At 46.7% G+C, this 21,352-nt stretch overlaps 1 protein-coding gene across 3 annotated transcripts in view; it reads right to left on the bottom strand.

The window, feature by feature from the left end:
- Nucleotides 1-7,520: 7,520 nt before the first annotated feature.
- The window catches only part of lrfn1 (leucine rich repeat and fibronectin type III domain containing 1), an 84,941-nt gene continuing 71,109 nt past the window's right edge, over nucleotides 7,521-21,352 (bottom strand). For all 3 annotated transcript variants that reach the window (XM_084467437.1, XM_084467438.1, XM_084467439.1), the window contains 2 exons: nucleotides 10,185-11,580; nucleotides 7,521-8,569 (listed from right to left, as the gene is read on the bottom strand). In XM_084467437.1, the coding sequence (XP_084323563.1) occupies nucleotides 7,543-8,569; nucleotides 10,185-11,560 (2,403 nt within the window). In that variant the 5' untranslated portion in view covers nucleotides 11,561-11,580 and the 3' untranslated portion in view covers nucleotides 7,521-7,542. The remainder of the gene's footprint in view (nucleotides 8,570-10,184; nucleotides 11,581-21,352) is intronic.

Here is a 21,352-nt window from a genome sequence, read left to right as displayed (position 1 = left end):
AATCTCCAGATTTAGGAAGATTCCAGATTCTCCTTGATAGCCACCAAAGTGACTTCACACCAGTGGGTTTTACACAAACATATTAACTGTATTACATCATTCAGGCATGCAAACTAGTCACCTTTCGGCGAAATTCACCGTTTTTCTTTTAAACAAAATTGGCCAATTGTGTGATTCGTGGAGATCCATTGTGAAAACATTGGGGGTGGGGGGGGGGGGGAGGATGGGGGTCTACAGTCTGACGAAAACGAGACGATAACTAAATAAAAATCAATTTAGGATGACAAAAACTACGACAAAATCTTTTGACACTTTCGTTAACGAATAAAAACGAGATGAAAATGTAAGAGGGACGATTTGGGAAGCGATCCAATCAGAACTAAGCTCTTTATGTGGTGAAGTACTGATCGTCCCGCCCGGCAGGTCAACTAGTATGGAGGTAGATTTGTGTCTTTATTATGCAATCAAACAGAATATGTTTGAGAGCAAAACTTTCCACACTGCAATCAAAAAATTGATTTGAGAGCAAAACTATCGACACTGAAATCAAAAAATGTTTTATTGCAAGTAAAATAAATGTGATTAAGAATGTATTAATGGGAATCCAAAAGTTTTGTCTGCAAATCCAAAAGTTTTGTTTGCGAATCCAAAAGTTTTGTTTGCGAATCCAAAAGTTTTGTTTGCGAATCCAAAAGTTTTGCTTGCGAATCCAAAAGATGCCGAAAGATGTAAGACACGTCTCTATTGGCCAGTCTCGATCGGAGTGACAGCTTGGCAACATCCACAGTTAGTAACGAGAGAGGGAGTTTTGAAGTCCATGATGAGACCGAGCGGGACTCGGGAGCGGAGTTGCCAAGCTGTCACTCCGATCGAGACTGGCCAATAGAGACGTGTCTTACATCTTTCGGCGTAGGTCCCGCCCACGAGATTCAGCTCAACAGCAAGCAAAACTTTTGGGTTCACAAGCAAAACTTTTGGATTCGCAAACAAAACTTTTGGATTTGCAAACAAAACTTTTGGATTCCCATTAATACATTTTTAATCACATTTATTTTACTTGCAATAAAACATTTTTTGATTGCAGTGTCGATAGATTTGCTCTCAAATCTATTTTTTGATTGCAGTGTGGAAAGTTTTGCTCTCAAACCTATTCTGTTTGATTGCATAATAAAGACAAAAATCTACCTCCATAAACTAGCAGGCGCTTGCTGCGTCGCAAGCAAGTGTCCCTTTGTAAACAGTTTGGCGTAACAATCACCGGTTAAAACACAACCAACTTGAAGTCATTGGCTGACGAGTCATCCCACAATTCACGTAAAGATAAGCATCCAGTTTTTTTCTTTCAAGCTAATGTTATGTTTGTTTTTCGCTAAAATTGGAATACAATACAAGCTGAAAGAAACCACCGCTGTCCTGTAACGGTACCGGAGCTCTGTGCTGTCGACACCACAGCGGGGCACAGAAACACAGGATTCACTGTGGTTTCTGTGACATGAGAAACACTAAAAATGAATAATTATGTTTTATAAAGAAAGTTATCTTAGTGGGAAAGCCACGTAACAGATAGCCACGGTTACATACAGTAATTTTCTTATGACGGGAGAAAGGAGCAGAAATATAGTATAGAGACAAGCTAGAGCTGTGTGTGCGCGTATGTTTGAGTGAGAGACGGGAGTGAATGAGAGACAGAAAAATCGGACCCCCTCTATTCTACCTCACAGGTACAGAAGGCCTCCTACAAGGATGGGCCACTGAGTGCAAATAAAGCTAGTGCATCCCAGAACAACAACAGACCATGGAGGAAGCCAAAAAATAATAATAATAATAAAATGATTTAAAAAAAATTATATTAAAAAAATATATATATATATGTATTAAAAAAAATTATATAAAAAAATTATAGAAAAAAAAAAATATATATATCTTTTTCCAAAAAAAAAGATGCGTGCGCAGGTCAAATTTTTTTAATTAATTTTTTTTTATTATTATTTATTTATAATTTTTTAAAAATATATATTTTTATATCATTCTTTTAAAATATTTTTTTATATATAATTTTTTTTAAATAATTTTTTTTAAATGTAATTCTTTTAAAATAATTTTTATTTTTAACTCCCCGGAGTATAACCCTGGAACCCCCTAGTGGGTCTGTGTTTTCCTTGGCTCACGCATCATTCTCACCTTTTTCACCCCAAACCAGTTTGCATGCCTGATCATTAGACATAGAGCCATGAAAGTAATTCTGAAAATCACCCGGCAACCGGCCTTTGATGGTGCAGAAGCAGCTCAGATTTCTCCTTCCCACAGTGCTCCCGCTCTCCTGCTTGACCACTTAATGCTGCTGTCCACACGAGTCATCGATAACCAACGCTCAGACAGAGGATGTATGAGAATGCGTTGTAACACAGTGGCTGCTGCAGACACACCTGATTCTGAGTGATGCTGCTACAAACGGAGGTTTAGCCCCAAGCAGGATTATGGGTCTTATGTTTTGGAATAATAATAGATTTTGTATTCGAGGGGGTAGGATGGACAAGATATACAGATTCATATCAAACATAATAACACAGAAGACTAGCTTGCAGGGGCTGATATACAATTTAAAGCTATTTCGAGATTTGTGGCAGCCACACACTCACATGCACACACACACACACACACACACACACACACACAGGTACACACACACATGCAGACAATCTTGGCTGTCAGTCGAATTGACAATGCCGTCTGGGCAAGGGGCGGGTGGGGGTAATCAGTGCTGGAGGCGTCGGTGCTGGTTCATGTGGCTGTGAAGGCCATTATGGAAGCCCACCACACACACACACACACACACACACACACAAACATGGCATTTCTGTTTGTGTGGGTATATAACAGTTGTATACCATAACATTTTTTTAAATTGTTATACACCTGTCCATGTATAGCTTTACTATTTTTTGAGATGAGATGATAACCAATAACCATCACAATACAAATCCTAATTTGGCTTCTGAAATAGGAATGCCAGCGGTAGATGTGGTTTATAATACTTTATGCACAATAGAACCCAACTCAACGTGGTCAGTGTATGCGGCTTTATGGAGCTTGTTGATAGCATTGTTATTATCCTCACTAATGAACCGCAGAACTAACTTTAACTAAATCATGTAAATCCTGCTGTCATGAAATGGGGATGACGCAAAGCTATGGACGTAGCAGTTTGGCCAGTTCTCTACCCATAATTCTTTGGTACGATGTTGTTCTGCCGTTGAATAATGTAATTTCTTCCTTTAAACCACCCAGTATGAGGGTGGAGAAAGCAATAATAAAACATTTACAATGAAATATCGAAATAAATCGAAAATACACCTCTGGGTTCAGCTCAGTGCAAAAGTACACCAAGTCTAGACAAAAATACTATTGGACTAGTTTACAAAGACCCTGGGACCAGACAGAAGTTCAGTCTGGAGGAGAAGAAAATAAACTAAAGGCTTACGTTGGTTTTAGGAATCTCTTACTAACCCCGCTAAGCATTTAATATGTTCTAGATTAAATTGATATGTGTTTTAGCCTACTAGATCCAGAAGTCCGGCTATATCTAATCTAGAAGACTGCATTGTCTGAGCCAGAAACCAGAAAGTGCGAGGAGCGGAGTTACTCAGGGTTTCCTGTTTTTGCAACGGAGATATTCTTCAGATAAACTGGCAAAATGGAGGTTTCAGAAGATGCTTTTAACAAAGGCTATTGCTGCAGTGGCCCGTCTAATATACAGGTTTGACTTTAAACCTTTAAAGACATTTTGCCTAAGGACATTGGTGGCCAGACACAAAGTTTTAGCTTCCCCAGCTCTTCCCACCGGCAAGGTGGAAAGTTGAATTCATCACAACGTTTTCAGTTTGTGCAGTTATCAATCATTCTTCTGGATTCAAGGTTAACGGCCAGGCCAGCCCAGGTTATTTCCAGTAGAGAACCATTCCATGTAGATCCCACCCCCCAGCCACATGATTAGTGAAAAATAATGATGAGAGAAAAGAACACCAAATCCCCCACTCGCCGAGATTGAATCTCATCAGTCTATACATACACGTTGATCTGGAGTCGAATTTGTGAGATGACTTTTTGCCAGATCGGATGCGGAGGTGGTGTCGATGATTTACCAGGTTAAAAGTATTCTCAGACTCTACTAGTGCAGCGAATGCAATCACAGAAATGTCATTTGAATTACAAGTCAAAGGCTCAGGTGAAACTCCAGAAATGTCCAGTAATGGACAATGGCTGTGTGGTTGCATTCAGTATGTTAGGAAACACATTAAAATATGGAGGACAGTAAGATCCAAGTCCTGGGCAGGACCAGAACCGGTGAGGAAGATCAGCCTGTAAACGAGCACGAACAGAATCAGGATCAAATTCTGCTCATCTCGCTTTACTGAGTGGTGCTATATGGAGCACTTTGAGCTGGATTCATCGCACGAGGAGGAATAATACACCCTGTGAAATGCTTTTTTATCCATAGACATGGGGTTAAGGTCCCATTACGCACACTGAGAATGTGGCCTGGGGAATGTATTAAAATGAGTATGAATCAAAAGGACCGGATTATTACGGAACATGTGTAATGTGGTTAATCGTATTGAAGACATAAAGAGTTAAAACTGTAAAAAGTGTCACCGTCCTAGAATTATGGGGGGATGCTTGAGCCCCCCCACCCCCCACCCCCTAGGAGCCGCTGGAGGCTTTTACATTCATCTTTTCAAACGAGATTTAAAATATGTATTCAATGTTTTCTTGTTCTCTGTCAGAATATTGTATACAGCATGTGAATTACTAATTCACCACCCCCGTGGCGGATTATACTAATTCTGCCGAGATGTAGGTCCTACCGCCGTTCGTCACTTCATCCCTACGAGGCGCAAACGAGCGCAAACAATGACTTCACATCGGCGCGTTTTTTTCCTCTCCTTTCAATTAAAATTATTGGCGCCCAGGTTCACATTACCAGAAAGTAATAGCCAAAAAAGGGACTTTACATTTTGATCAGTTATGCTTCACCAACGTTTCCTAATTTCACTCGATCTTTGCAATCGCTTCTCAACGGGTTGTGGAATTAAGACATTACTAGTCTAAATTATAATTTCAGTATATTTCAGTTTGAATAGTCTATTACACATTTTACTCGTGTATATGGTATAAATGCAGGAAACGACGGTTGCATTGTGAATTATTTCCCTTGTTGTCCCCAACCTTAATAATTCTCCCTACGCCCTTGCACAGTGGTCAATGGTCTGAACGAATCTTCTGTTCAGTAACTGCGACGAGACACATTAAATGGGGAAAAGGTGGAACAACGATACCACCCAGAACGAGACAGAATAACTCACACCGTGCCTTTGAAACACTGGAGACAAATCTGCCCCATCGAAACGTGGCGTTTCGATGCCACGTTTCGATGGCATAATCCATACATTTTGAATTTATAAATCACATGGCACAAAACTGCAGAATTTAAAGTAAATGTCGCTGAAAGGAGTAAATCCTAATGCAAAAAGTCTACACAGGCTGAAATGTTCCTTTACGTTAAAGATCTTTGTCTCCCCCTCCTGGCCACAGGCGTTAGTACAGCCATGTTCATGAACAATGGTTGGTCTACTCCGACCAAAAAGACAAACTTCATGAAGGATCCTCCACAACATCGACTGAAATCCCCCACGAGGCCACACGAGACATTGATGCATTGCTTCAGTGTCAACATAATAATGAAAATACCACAGTAAACCGTGATACAGTTAACCCACACAAAAACTTTAATACCCTCTGGTAAGGGAGAAGTGGTCCAAACGTTGACATACTAAATAGTGTGAGGACCCAGGTTTTTAATATAAAAACTTGCAGCCGACACCCAAATGCTTTGTAAAAAGTCATGTGACCCCATGACTTACTTACTTACATAGTTAGTACACATACACCAAGGATTTTTTTTTATATATACTTATATACGTCTTTTTTCGTTGTCGTCTTTTTTTGTTTCGTTTATCTAGACCAGCCAGATACAGTACCGATTAATATCATACAGTCACATCAGGAACAATACTTATTATCATACAGTCCAATCGTCAGGACAAGCTCCGCGCTGTCCGTGCAGACCCTCCCTCTCCCTATACTCTAATATAAATCGGCATCGTTTATGCTCCTCGCGTCTCGTATTATTGTATAGACTGGTGGTGATACGTTTCGGTGTATCTCGTGTCTTCTGTGCAAAGGTTTTTTTCATTTTTTTCTTTTTATTTATTTTCTTTTTCATCCCCTTGGAGAAAGCCCCCCCCCCCCAAAAAAAAAAGGACGACAATGACGTACCAGGTACCTGGCTGTTCACGTTTACAGAATGATGTCGTTTGACGAGTAGAAAGTAAAAAAGGAGGAAACAAACCCAAAAAAACAGTCACATCCCAATGTTCCAGCTCTGTGTCCGGCTCTGGGAAACCAAAGGAAAACAGACCAGTTAAAAGGCTCTCTCTCTCCCCATCGGTGTGGACCAAAGAGAGAGAGCAAGGGAGAGACAGAGACAGAGAGAAAGGGAGAGAGCGAGAGAGAGAGCGAGAGTGCAAGGGGGAGAGATAGAGCAAGGGGGAGAGAGAGAGAGAGAGGAAGAGTGAGAGAGAGCTAGAGAGAGAGAGATCGAGAAGTGGAGAGAGAGGGAAAGGGGGAGAGAAAAAGAGAGGTCAAGGGTAGAGCGCAAGGGAAAGAGACAAAGAGAGCGAGAGAGAGAGAGAGAAAGAGAGAGAGCGAGAGTGAAAAAGAGAGGAAAGTCTATGAGAGCAGCATCCTCTATTCATACGTTTCTCAGAATTAAGGCACTGCTGCATTAGGAGAGTGGCATGGACACGGACAACCCTCTCTGGGGTAGGGGAGGGGGATGAGGAGGAGGAGGAGGAGGAGGAGGCCGGACGAGATGCCACCATGTTCTTCTCCAGCATCTCACAGAGAGTTTTGTTTCTGTGTTTGTAGGTCTATGGCATGATCAGTGTGGTACATTGTTTATGTGCTTTTGAGGACCTACGTTTTCGGTTGGATTTAGTAAGCATCTGTGTGTGCGTGGGTGTGTGTGTTTGTTTGTGTGTGCTTCTAACGTGTCCGCTTTTGCAAGCTGTCACTAGTCACTGAGCGATCCAGGCCCCGCCCCCCAAAGGTCACTGAGCGGTCCAGGCCCCGCCCCCCCAAAGGTCACTGAGCGATCCAGGCCCCACCCTTCCAAGGTCACTGAGTGATCCAGGCCCCGCCTCTAACTGGTCACTGATCGGTCCAGGCCCCGCCCCTCCAAAGGTCACTGAGCGGTCCAGGCTCCGCCACCTCACAGGCCCTCGAGCGATCCAGGCCCCGCCCCTCACAGAGCACTAAGCGGTCCAGGCCCCGCCCCTCACAGAGCACTAAGCGATCCAGGCCCCGCCCCTCACAGAGCACTAAGCGATCCAGGCCCCGCTCCTCACAGGCCCCCCCCCCACCCCCCCCGAGCGATCCAGGCCCCGCCCCCAACGGGTGACTGCGCGGGCCGGGCCCCGCCCCTCACACGGTGCTCTCCAGCATCCACTCGGTGCTGCTGAACGTGACCCTGCGGCTGGCCAGCGGCGAGGCCTCCGCGTCCAGCTGGTTGGTGGACTTGTGCCAGCGGGTCCGCGCCGCGCGCCGCGGGTAGCTGTGGCTCTGGAAGATGGAGTAGTCCCCCCCGTCGAAGGAGAAGCGGTGCCTAGTTCGTGCCAGCTCGTTGGGCAGCAGCCCCACGCCCGCCAGCCCGCCCCGCTTGTCCTTGAGGCGCGGGGCCTCCTTGGAGCCGGCGTTGGGGCCGATCAGACACAGGGACATGGTGGAGCCCGTCAGGCTGCTGTCCGTCTGCGTGTCCTCCGACGGCGGGCCGGAGCGCTGCCCGTCCAGGCTGCTCCTCCTCTGGAACCGCTCCGGCGTCGCCGGCTGCCGGGCCGGCTCCGCCTCCGCCGCCCCCGCCACGCCCGCCGAGCTCCGGCCCGGGTCGCCCGTCTCGTGGTCGGGGTCCGGGTGGTCCGGGTGGTCCGGGTGGTCCGCCCTCAGCACCAGGGCCATGCACTCCCTGGTGGCCCCCGGCGCGTCCCCCGTCTGGCTGTCCTCCGAGGGCTGCTTGGAGCCCGAGCGCTGCATGCGGCTCTGGTGCAGCTGCTGCTGCTGCTGCCGCTGCTGCTGCTGCTGCTGCTGCTGCTGCTGCTCGTGGTGTTGGTGGTGTTGGTGGTGCAGGTGGGAGCGCATGGAGGAGGTGCTGGCCTTCACGTCCTCAGGGCTGCTGTAGGCCTTGTAGCGGATCATGAGGATGATGATGAAGACCAGCACGGAGGCCACGATGATGCCGCCGATGATGATGATCATGGTGCCCCCCAGGAACTGACTGTGCATGAAGCGGCAGTGCGTGACCTCGCTGGCCGTGTGGAACTGCACGCAGCCCACCACGCGCGTGGCCGTCAGCGACGTGATGCCGTCGTCGTACACCGCCAGCACGCACAGGTCGTACTCGCGGCCCGCCGCCAGGTCGTTGATCAGGAACGTCTTGCTGGTGGACGGGATCATTCTGCAGGGAGACACGCACGGAGACACGCACACACACACACACACACACACATGCGCGCGCACGCATACACGCCACATAACGGACACACATGCACATTCACACATACAAGCCACGTGCACGCTCGCACACATACACACGCACATACACTCACATGCACACACACACACACACACACACATAAACACACACACACACACACACACGCGTGCAAGCACGCACGCACAAACATGCACACACAGTAGATATTAACAGAGTGGGGTTCATCATTGTGGCTTTTTTAAAATGACAACACCTGACAAACATGAGGGAACAACGGCATTCACAGCTTCACACCGTCTTCGAACTCCACGGTGGCAATAGCGATCATAACAGTGACAGCGGATTCTGCACAGTGACAGTTATGGATGCACTATCTCACTTCAGCTCCTCTTAGCGATTATTCCCTGCATATGGAGTATTAACTAAAAGCAGATGGTGTGGTCTGGTGCGGGGAAGTGCTGTGCTTTACAGAGAGAGCATAAGGCAGAGGAACTAACTCAAAAACCTTTTGCAGCCTTTTGCAAACGACTGCAAGGGTATATTTTAAGAGGACAGTCATGTGTGTGCAGTGCATGTCACAACACCTGGGAGAAATGTCAGCCATGCCTTAGGGCAAATGCCATATGCTGGTCTATTTTGGTGAAGCACAAATAGCGTACAGTAAAAATCACATCGCTGCTGGTGGCATTACAAGGCGAACACTTGTCAGTACATATGAAGCATATGTAGCGGTGTCCCTGGGTCAACTCTAACATCGTTAGTCTAATTAGACAGATGATTCTGTCTGCCTGGAGGGAGCCAGAGTTTCCCTTAATACCACCTAAAGACAAAGACATACTTAGGTCTGTGTGTAAACTCACGGCAGTCAATTATACAGCAGTAGTTAATTGTGACTAATGTAATGGCAACACAAAAAACAACCCGCTTATTACCCATTAGAGAAGATTTGTGTCGTAACAAGGACGAGCCCTGTATTTACCGGCTGTATGAGAGCGCCCCACATCGTGACCTCCTGCTGCTAGGGTGGAGCTGTGTAACCTGCAACTGTTGTCCTTTTACCCGTCACACAACATGTCATATAGCGTCTGCTACAAGGGTATTAAAACATGGCGTCTCTTATCGTTCCTCATGATGCTGAAAAATCACTCTGAAGTTTGGAAATGACAACTTGGCACATAGTTTGGATACAGCCGTGAGTGAAACAGAGGCTGCTATGTATCAATTTGGCACAGAAGATTATTTATTTATATGTTTTGAACTAAAGTTATCTGTTTCTTTTTCCTGCAACACTTAATCACCCTGTGTCTTTGGCACGCCCAGACCTATTAAACGCTTCACGCTTCCATCATACAACCAAGCAGATGGGCATTCCAGCTGGCCAACGTTTCTCCCTGCATCCCTCTCTTCTTCTCTGTCTCTGTCTGACACATGCCTCCGATACCTCTCTCCTCCTCCTCCACCTCCTTCTATACCTCTCTCCCCCCCCCCCCCCCCCCCCCCCCCCCATCCCCATCCCCCTCCCTCCCTCCCTCCCTCCCCCCCTCCCTCCTCCTCCTCCTCCTCCTCCTCCTCTCACCTATACACCAGTGTTTCGTCGGCCGTGCTGTTGTATTGGATCTGGTACATCCTGATGCCGGGGATGTGGCGCTCGGAGGGCCAGCGGATCACGGCGGAGGAGGAGGTGAGCTCCGCCACCACCACGCGCCGGTCCTGCTTGTCCTGCCCCTTGGTGTCGTTGCCCGACTTGGCGGAGGTGGTGATGTCGGAGAGGCCCGGGTCCTCGCGCATGTGGCCCGTGTTGTTGACCAGCAGCGGCAGTGGGATCATGTTGATCTCCACGGCGGCGGTGGCGATGCCTGCCGCGTTGGACGCCACGCAGCTGAAGGCGCCGCTGTCCTTCAGCGTGGTGATGAGCACGTCCAGCGTGCCGTTGTCGTACAGCACCGTGCGCGAGTTGTTGTGCACCAGCTTGCCGTCGGGCGAGCGCCAGTGGATCTTCGGGTCGGGGTCCCCCATGGCCTTGCACTTGAGCGTCACCCCCTGGCCCTCCATCACATGGGGCTTGGTGGCCAGGTGCTTGGTGATGAGGGGCGGCTCACAGATGAACTCCTCCTCCTGGATGGACCAGAAGTACTTGTCCATCAGGTGCTCCGGCGAGGCGCAGGTCTCCAGGTCGTCCTCCCGCGTCAGCCGGCGCAGCCACAGCAGCTCGCAGTTACAGTGCAGCGGGTTCCCGCCGAAGCTGACGGCCAGCGATGACGGGTTGGAGCCCTTGGCGTCCGACAGCACCTGGGCGTGCTGGAACAGGCTGTCGGGCGGCAGCTTCTGCAGCCGGTTGGAGGTCATGTCCAGACGCACGAGCTTGGTGAGCAGCGTGAAGGTCCCCGCGCCGATGTGGTCGATCAGGTTGTGGTCCAGCGTCAGCGTGTTGATGTTGGTCATGCGGCCGATGGCCTCCCAGGGCAGGGTCCTCAGGTTGTTGTTGGACAGGTCCAGGTCCTCGATGGTGGCCACAAACTCGTCGAAGGAGGCGGGCGCCACCAGGTGGATCTGGTTGTTCCCCAGGATCAGGTGGCGCAGGTTGATCAGGCCCTTGAAGTGGTCGCTCTTGAGCGCGCTGAGGCGATTGCCGTCCATGTGCAGCGCCCGCAGCGAGCGCAGCCCCAGGAAGGCGTGGGGGGTGATCTGGCTGATGGTGTTGCGGGACAGCGTGAGGTGCACCAGGCTGGTCATGTTGTAGAAGTCCTTCTTGCGGATGACGGTGATGAAGTTGTCGGTGAGGCGCAGCTCCACCGTCTTGCGGTCGATGGTGGGCGGGACGAACAGCAGGCCCGTCTTGGCGCAGAGCAGGGTCAGCGTGGGGGACAGGTGCTGGCAGATGCAGCGGCCGGGACAGCTGTAGCCCCTCGTCAGGGCGGCACACAGCAGCACGCACAGAACCACGCGCTCCATTGTGGGGAAGATGGCCGATCCTGGAGCCGGAGGAGAAAGACAAAGAAGGGCGGGGGATTAGATTTGATTAAAAGGTTCTTGTACATGGTTCTTATCAATATGGTGATGTGCGACGTCCCGTCGTTGTTGAGATGCAACATAATAACACACATTAACGTACACACCATAATGGACCAGGAGACAAAGCAATAAAGGCTGATTACACTTCTGTCAGATGTAATACTCATTTAAATCAAGTAGAGTCCCATGTAATCAGTTATTACTAACGTATATTGTACGGTAATGCGGACGGTACAAGTGACAACGGTTTCTGTATTCTAACAGAACGTATAGACATTCATGTGTCATGTGTGTAGGATATGGTAATGTGCAAGGTAGAAATCTTGGCACGATGAAACATATATTTCTTTCTTTTTTAACCATAATGGGATGGCACCATTCCGGATTCCGGATGTCAGAAATCCTCTACGGAACACTGGGATGGAAATCTTTTGAGGATGATTACAGCATCGATAGCATCCCAGCCCGCAGAACCATCACTGCTGAACCCAATTTAACGCATCGAACAACGAGCCTTTCTATATTAAGACAATACCCACCACCTATCTCCGTCGTCACATGCTACAACCAGCGCGATGAGGTTTTATGTGTGCCTGTCATGTGTGTGTGTGTGTGTCTGTGTGAGTGTGTGAGTCTATGTGTGTGTGTGAGGGTGTGCGTACGTATGCGTGTGAGTGCATGTGTTACCGGTCCCAAGTGGCCAGGACGGTAGTAACAAATAGATGTTGAGCGTATTTCTGAAAAGCAGGTTGATATTGGTAAAGGGAACGAAGCAACAAAACTTTATCGTCTTCCAAAATCTGTCTGTTTATTTCACAAATATCACATATAAATATGGACTCTTCCCTGGTTAAAATGTAAATTGTCCCTTTGTAGTTTCTCATTACAAATAAAACATAACAAAAAAAGTGCAATAAAAAAAGTAAGGCTCACATGTATTGTTCTTCTCATCTAATTCACATTCAAATAAATACTCCACACCTTTTCTCAAAATTCACATTAAAGTTGTGCCTGTATTCAGCTTCTTCGCTGGTTGTTGTAAACTACCTCACATAGTGCAATTATTACATACGTTGGCTTTAAACCACAATAACAAGTCATTCAAAAGACTGTTCCACCAAAGAAAACAATAAGACAATAAACCAGCCTTAACTACAATGAATGATTTGTCTGCCTACTGTGTGTTCACACCAAAAGACACATTTTTCGCCTGGTCGCGCTGTCGCCAAAGTTTTGCCGCGTGACAAATCATAATCTGTCGCTGTGCAGTTATGTCAGGCGAACTTTGTCACGCAGCAAATTTTGTCACACAACATCTTTTGCCCGCCAACGGGGCTTTATGCCAATTCATTCTCATCAACCATGGCCGAGATTATCACCATTGCGTGTCTTTACCGGTTGTGGAAGAGGGAGAGATGTCGCAATGCCCGTCGTTTATGGGTTGATAATATCATCCGGAGGCGCTCACAGCTTTGTGCCGTGATATTATATATATTGTATATGTTATATTATATAGATATCTATATATTATATAATATAATATCATATAATATTATATATAGAGCTCCGGGAGTCGCAAACGGCAACAATCACTTTCTCCTCCAAGCTGCGGTTAACTGCGGAGTGCAGGGAACGGTTGGCCCGGCCGGTTGAATGCTGATTGGCTGTTACGTTACTTCATCCAGGGAGTGAACGCTGATTGGCTGTCACCACGCGAATGTCGCAGCAAAGTTCAAATATTTAAACTCCAGCAAAATAGACCTCTGAAGAATAAGTCCCGCCTCCAAGGCTCCCGGTTCCCTCGGTCAAATGTCTATGGGAAATAGCATGGGGTTTTTGAATGATCGTACATAACAAACTCTGTAGGTGGTGGAGAAGTAAAAGCTGCGTCACGTTTTCAACTACAATCGTTTTCATCTAGTTTCAACTGGGTTTTTGGATTTTTGGTGCAGTTAAAGTAGCATTAATAATTGTTTACTTCTTTAACGGCACGACAATCCAAAAACACAGTCGAAACTAGATGGAAAATGTGTGTAGTTCAAAACGTGACGTTTGTTATGTACGATCAGTCAAAAACCCATTCCCATAGACATTTGACCGAGGGAACCGGAGCCTTGGAGGCGGGACTTATTCTTCAGAGGTCTATAGAGCTGGTAAGTCCCGCCCCTTCCGCTAAACCCCAGTGGACCTCTAGGTTGAAAAATCATTAATGCAAGTAAATGTGAGAAAATAATTATTTTCTGGTCCCGTTTGAATTGTGCCATGAATGTCAACATATGGTGTCTGTGAATTTTTAATATAATTTTTCATGTTAAGAGTTTGACAGTATATTGTAGTTTTGTAGTATTGTAGTTTTGTAGTATTGTAGTAGCAGTTGTGGAAACGACATAACGAGAAAGACTACATGTCGCCTATGTGACGTCACCCCATAACACGGTGACATGTAGTCTTTCTCGTTATGTCGTTTCCACAACTGCTAGCCGAAGAATCATACAATATGCTGTCAAAATTTTAACATGAAAAATTATATTAAAAATTCACAGACAACATATGTTGACATTCATGGCACAATTCAAACGGGACCAGAAAATAATTATTTTCTCACATTCACTTGCATTAACGATTTTTCAACCTAGAGGTCCACTGGGGTTTAGCAGAAGGGGCGGGACTTACCAGCTCTATTGTCGCGCTGCAAATCCTCGTGAACGCGCTCACCCATGACAGGGCAAAATGTCGCACCGTCAATCAAATCTTGCCTCAGGTTTTTCTAGCGACAAATTTCGCCCGATTCGCGTCTCTACGTTGACTTTGTATGGAATCGTGTCGCCCCGTCGCGTTTGGTGTGAACACACAGTAAACTAAGCATTTAGCTATAAAACATAAACACTTTTCCTATACTCTAATAATAATAATATCTAACTAATATCCTATCATCAATCTCTTAATAATATGAAATATATTCTTAAACATGTACGTCAGGTGTTCAGGGCCAAAGTAAACTTAAATATATTCTACGATGTTGTGTGTTTCCACAATAATATACAACGCGAATGGCAAACTGCCATTTTACTCTATTGCCGTTTGGTGCGAAACAAACAAAGAAGTTTTCAAAAGTTAAATAACTCAACATTACGGACTTCAAACTCAACCCAAAGTTCATCGCCCCTATTATAGAATGTTCCGATTCATGAATATAGTAATTGGTGTGATTTTCACAATGTACAAACCTGAAAAGCAGGTTGATGGTAGTAAAGGGAAACAAAGCAACAAAGCTTTATTATCGTCTTCCAAAATCCGTCTGGCGAGGAAGCGGAAATGCCCCTCAACCATAGGAGTCCGGCTACAACGCAAACACTTTGGTTCCGCCCTTCCGTTTCTAATGCTAATGCTTTGTATCACAACAACATGAGACCGTAATAATTTAATAAGTGCTAAATAAAACTCAAAAATGTAAATTAATGACCATAGGTTTTACCTATTGAAATAGTGGTCTGATTTTGAATGTACTGCACATGCTTGTGTGATAGTCTATGTCTGTGAGTGCGTGCATTCGTGTGTGCGTTTGTGTGTGCGTGCGTGTGCTTTTGTGCGCGTTGTGTGTGTTCTAATGGGAGCCAGGCTTCACGCCAGCGTGGAGAATCAAGGGAGGAAAAGGAAAGCACTCTTGTCAGCACCGCGCTCAAGGAATTCCATGACCTTTGCCGGCCTTCTCCTCCTCGTAAGCTTGGGAAATGCAGTGTAAAACAAGACGCGACGCTGTCATGTAAATCACTGGGAGCGGAAACGGAGGAGTGCCTATATATATATATATATATATATATATATATATATGTATCAGAAAGCCAATGTGATTGGTAACCAGCGGCAGTGGCTTGCGACTAGGGTCGGAAATCACATGGTACCTCACGATACGACACGATACGACACGATACGCGACACATGGCCCACGTTACCGATAGTATCGCCATACAGCAATTCTGGGATCAGTTAGACAGAACTACTATGAAAACAAATAGGGATTAAGAGGAGCAATGAAGTAGCGAGGCTGGGAGCAGGGAAATCTGATAAAGCACCATATTTTAATAACAATATTTTTGAATAAAAAATATCTATATTTGGCGCCAGCGCATCGATTCTCGTATCGAACGAAGAAGGGCGACCCAGCCTCCGAGGGGCCGGGGACCCCAGCGCTCTCTGTCCCCGTCCATGGACAAGAGGCCTCGCAGCTCCTTAGCAGCGTCTGAAGTCACTTGAATCGTTGCAGAAGAAAGTGTCCTCTAAATGTGTCGGCTACAAAGAAAATGAATAAATAATCACCCATAAAAGTGTTGCGTTTCAGGCCACTCAACACCATGTCATTACTATTTAGCAGGTGCATTGTCCGAGGAGACGAGCAGGGAGGCTGAGACATGGAGCTGGAGGAGGTTAGGAGTGTCGCTGGCCGAGGCTCGACGCTGAGCCCTCGGACATATGGACATAGGGGATGGAGCCGACAACCGTCTGGGTGGGAGTCGACACCCGAGCCGCTTACACGACGCTGCCGCTCTGTCTGGCGGAGCGATGCTGCGGCGGCAAAAGCGACTGTGCCAAGGTAAACGGTACATGGACTGCATTTATATCGCGCTTTTCTAACCAGTGGCAACTCAAAGCACTTCACAATATCGCCTAACATTCAGCCATTCGTGCACACGTCGACACACCGACGGCGGAGTCAACTACGCAAGGCGACAGCCAGCTCGTCGGGAGCAGTCAGGGTGAGGCGTCTTGCTCAGGGACACCTCGACCCTCGGCTCGGAGGAGCCGGGGATGGATCTAGCAACCTTCCTGTTACCGGCCAACCCCCTCTACTTCCTGGTCCACGCAGCACTAGGAAGCCATCAGATCAAACGCATCCTGGCCCTCTGAACGCCTGGTGGATTCCCATCGCTTTGGTCGTCTTGACTTTAAGCTCTGTGAATTATCCCTGTGTTCCTGAAAGCATTCCGTCTTGTGCAATTCCCTCACGCAAATCAATACAAACAATCACAGGGGCAATACAAAAAAAAAAGATGTTTTTTTAGTCCTCACACAATAAAAAAAAAAAGGTGAGGAAATACCCTGACCCCAGAGAAATAAAAACATGCATTTATTCAGAGAAACACTTTATTGCTGCCGAGTTGGAGTGCATTGCTTGTCCAAATTGATTTGCCCACTCTTCCCTTTCTCGAGGAGCTGGGTTGCATCACAATAAAGTAGGCTAGAGAAACAGCGGCCATATCTCACTCTGCAGAGACTAGCAAAGGCAAGCAACCCCATCCAACACCTGAATCTCTAATCCGGCCGCGACACGCAAGCGCACTAACGTTATCACGACTGCTAGCCACAATGATCCCTTCCCCTTATTGTATTACTGTAGCACTCAGATGCTAACTAGGCCGCCTGGCCCCCGGTCTTCCAGAAGGACCGGCGTCTGCGCAAGAGCCTTTCCCGCTACACCGCCAGGGATACTTTATTGATCCCTCAGCATCTCAAGGCGGGAGAGGAAGACAAAAAAAAAGAAAAAAGAAAAAAAAAAGCATTGTTGCCACAGCAACGCCGTCATAGAACGAAAGACCTTTGAACGGTATTAAGGGAGAGAAAGAGCGGACGGTCCGAATGGCGATAAGGCCGAGATGAGGCGGGAACGGAGACACCGTCTCGTCTGTTCGTGTCCAATTCTCCACAGAGGCATGGGGGTTACGCAGTAGACGAGAACGTCTGGGGTGTGTGGTTACAATCTGAGGGGGCTGTCCTCAACATTCCCATGTATTTAAGTCACGTTTAACTGGAGGATTTGAACCCTCTTCACGTTGAAAAAGGGGGGCTGTGTTTGATTCCCCCTCTGCTCAAGCACCCAGCCCCTGCAGCGCGTGTCTGTGTGTGTGTGTGTGTGTGTGTGTGTGTGTGTGTGTGCTGGAGGTACAGCACCAGAGAGAGGGGGGACCAGACATCATCGCTCTGCAGGATTCAACAAATTCAGAAGCCATTTCGTAGCGTGCCACCCACTGGAAGTGACTAACCTGGTGGTGGCAGCCTGGCGGAGAGAACAGATAGAAGCGAGCAGCATCCACTCTGGAGTAGAGGGGTAGGGCCACTGAATAATGCTGGTCTCAGACACCAGCGCCTCTCTCTGTTACCGACGCAGATAACCTAAAACCAAGACCCAATTTAAAGAGAACAACTTAATAAACAAAATAACTTAAAACTATTTTTTTTTTTTCCGCGTGAGAGAATTCTAATTTCTTCTCTAAGATGCGTATGAAGAAATACAAACACGCCCAACATATAGGCCTAAAGTAATCAGTTTACTTAACTACATCTATATCCACATACCAACGGCTGTTAATTAGCCCAGTGTAATTCCCCAGGGCGTCTTCAAAGGAGAGTGAACCAACACCATGAAACCAGATTCCATCAACGCTGAGAGAACCAGTATATCTGTACGTCTATAGGATCCAATGAGATTCAAGAAACCCCCTCACATCAAATTAATCCCCACCACACTTTCATTGTATAAGCTAGCTGTCTTTATATAGATATATTGTTGAAACGTGTGTGTGTGTGTGTGTGTGTGTTTCTGTGTGTGTGTGTGTGTGTGTGTGTGTGTGTGTGTGTGTGTCTCTCCATGTCTGTGTGTGTGTGTGTCTCTGTGTCTGTGTCTGTGTATGCGTGTGTACAATCCCGCACTTAGAGAGCAATGTAAGGATATATTTTCAGACACGACTCTGTCAGACAAAGATAAAATCCAATTAGGGGGAGCTGCCGGTGAACTGCTAGACGCTGCAGTGTGACTCTTGTCTGCGAACGGGCATAATTATTGACAGTTTCAGTTCACAAGAGTCAGCCCGGACCGCCACGATGGCAGCACTAACTGCTTGCACTCCAGCCCCGAGGGAATTTCACTCCCACCACGTCGGGGACAGAGATACCTTCGTGGGTAAATAGAGGGCGGCCATTTGCATTTTATAATTACATCGGCCCAAAACAAGGCATGACTACTTTGCATTTTGACTTTTCAATTAAAGCCAATATTAAAAAAATACTAAAACACAACAATGGTGAAAACTGAAATCGACCTTCTCTCGTACAAATAGCCTTTTTCCCGAATCGAGATTGCGAATGCGAGGGGGTGGAATTGTTGACATGTGTGATGACTCATCGACGGAGCCCTCACAATGAATTACTGTTCGAATTCAATATAGAGACCGCAGCAAAAAAAACGGTTACATAGACATTGTTTCAGCGAAAGACCGCACACACCAGTGGGGTTCTTTTACATTCGAGAGCGCCGTCCGTGTCGGTCACGTGATTACAGGCTGAGACCGGGTCTCATGTCACAAGGAAGGGAGTGAAGGAATACTGGGAGTAATTGCTCATTGTTATTCTGCCGACCACACCACAGAAGAAGAACTCTCAACCGGCAACCGTCCTCACCAGCAGCGTGGGCTCCCTCCAGAACCTCCCAAACTTCATTACAGGGGGGCTTAACCGCTATTGCTGTCTCGATAAAAGGTGAACATATACCTGCTTAATTGTGTTGCAAATGAAAGCGTCACGCTTGGAAAGGCTGTCTACAAAAAGCTGTGTGGTAGCAGGTGTGCCAAATCCATTATGGCTAATAATGTAGCGGGTGTGGGCGGGGGGGGGGGGGGGGGTGCGTTTGGGAAGCTAAGGAGCGCTGCATTTTGTCAACACTGGGTAACAATAATCATATATGACGTTAAGTTAGGTCAGCCGATTGGCGAGTGGGCCTGGGGGAGCTGAGACCGTGGTCATCTGGTGACAGGGCTTCACTGCACAGGGTTAATCACAGGATGTAACAAAAAATTGTACATCCCGTATAGAAGACGACAAAAGTGGATTTGTGCCATTGTGCGCATTTCACATCTGTCAATGGTAAATGGACCGCATTTACATAGCGCTTTTCTAACTCAAAGCGCTGTACAATATTGCCTAACATTCAGCCATTCATGCACCCATTCACACGGCGGCGGCGGCGGCGGCGGGGACGGAGTCAGCCATGCAAGGAGACAGCCAGCTCGTCGGGAGCAGTCAGGGTGACACTTTGACACCCCGGAGGAGCCGGGGATCAAACTAGCAACCTTCTGGTTACCAGCCAGCCCACTCTACCTGCTGAACCACATGCCGCCCACTGCAGCATCTATGACTTTACATCGTTGATTTCATCTTCCACACCGTCCCGATGCAAAACCATGCATTATTTAATGAATATTGACTATCTCACGCCCTTTAAAATCAATAAGCACATTGACCAAGGTCTATTAACTGCTTGAAATTGCATACGTCCTTTTCCTGTAAAATCGAATCAATTACGGCCCTGATACACGGACGTCCGTGAGTCGTTCAACGCCTTATTTTGTTGTCGCTGTTGTGCAGATCTGTGAAATTTGTCCTGGGAATTGGCCCCGGTGATCATAGTGCTAAATGATTCATGAAGTAATTATCGAAGTCCTGTTTTGTGTTCTAGATAACACTGTGACGCACACGTCCTGATGGGTGTTTCCTCCACCGTGTCTCGCCTGGATGAATGGAGGGAACAGAATAATTGATAACCTTTCCTTCTTCATATGTCACGGGAACGTTTGGAGCGCCAGAACCAGAGTGTAATGCGGGCCATCAGCGTCACGTCAATAATGGAATGGAATCATCTGGAATCGCTTTTCTAATGGAATCAGGAATGGGAATATGTCTGTGTACACAATTTATTTTCCCCTGTTGTGAATCACAAACAAACAACCAACGATTTTTGTGGCGACAGGCTCGATCTCGAATCCTTTCGTCTTCTTTCAGCTGTATCCACACCACATCCTGATGCACCGTTATACAGTAGGTCATAGAAAAACAACAACAGCATTTATTCATAGCAAACTAGGCTGTTGAGGGAAAATACTGTCCAAATATTCTCAAAAAAGCCCATAATATATTCCAAAACAAAAATAGCAGATGCTCACAAAGCCTCAGGTCTTTTTACTTACTTTTTATATCCTATAGCCTACTGCCAGTCCTATGTTATTGTGTTTGTTCTCTCTCGGCTGGTTTTAAACATACACACAAAATGCTTTGAACGGCTAAAAGTTATCCCCATTTTGTGCTTTACTCTTAAAAAGCTGCGGGCCTGGCCATGATGTAATCCTTCATTGAATAGCTAAGCGTTGTCCTGTCAGGGGGTTTGGAGAGGACACAAACACATCAATTCAATTAAATTGTATTTGTATAGCCCTTAATCACAGGTACATTCTCAAAGGGCTTAACGGGCCATATATAAATGACACCCCCCTGACCCTAGCCCCCCAGCGAGCCAGAAAAAACTAATTAGCAAGGAAGAAATCATCAGAAGGAACGCAGACTGGGAGATCGCTACGTGGAATCAGCATGGAAGTATATCAGAGTAGACCTATATCATGTGATGTACAAGCTATGTTTCAGTTCTACGTTTAGCTGAAACGGGTCAAACGCTATTTCTGAAATGTAAATATTGTTAATACTAACGCGTGGAGAAATGTTATTCGTTATAGTTTAAAAAAGTAGCCGGCGTATTGTACACGGTTAATTTGTAGCGCGTTAAGTTATCCTAAGGAAACGGCGCAATTACATAGACAACAAAACACACACAGACACACACACACACGTGTGTTTCTATTTGTGTGACACTCCATAAAGATTAGGGGGTGTGCAGCACAACAAACATTCTCC

This window comes from Micromesistius poutassou (genome assembly GCF_964030765.1).
Source record: "Micromesistius poutassou genome assembly, chromosome: 4".
Taxonomy (NCBI): domain Eukaryota; kingdom Metazoa; phylum Chordata; class Actinopteri; order Gadiformes; family Gadidae; genus Micromesistius; species Micromesistius poutassou.
Note: the sequence above shows the minus strand (reverse complement) of the source record. Positions and strands in the feature narration are given on the sequence as shown.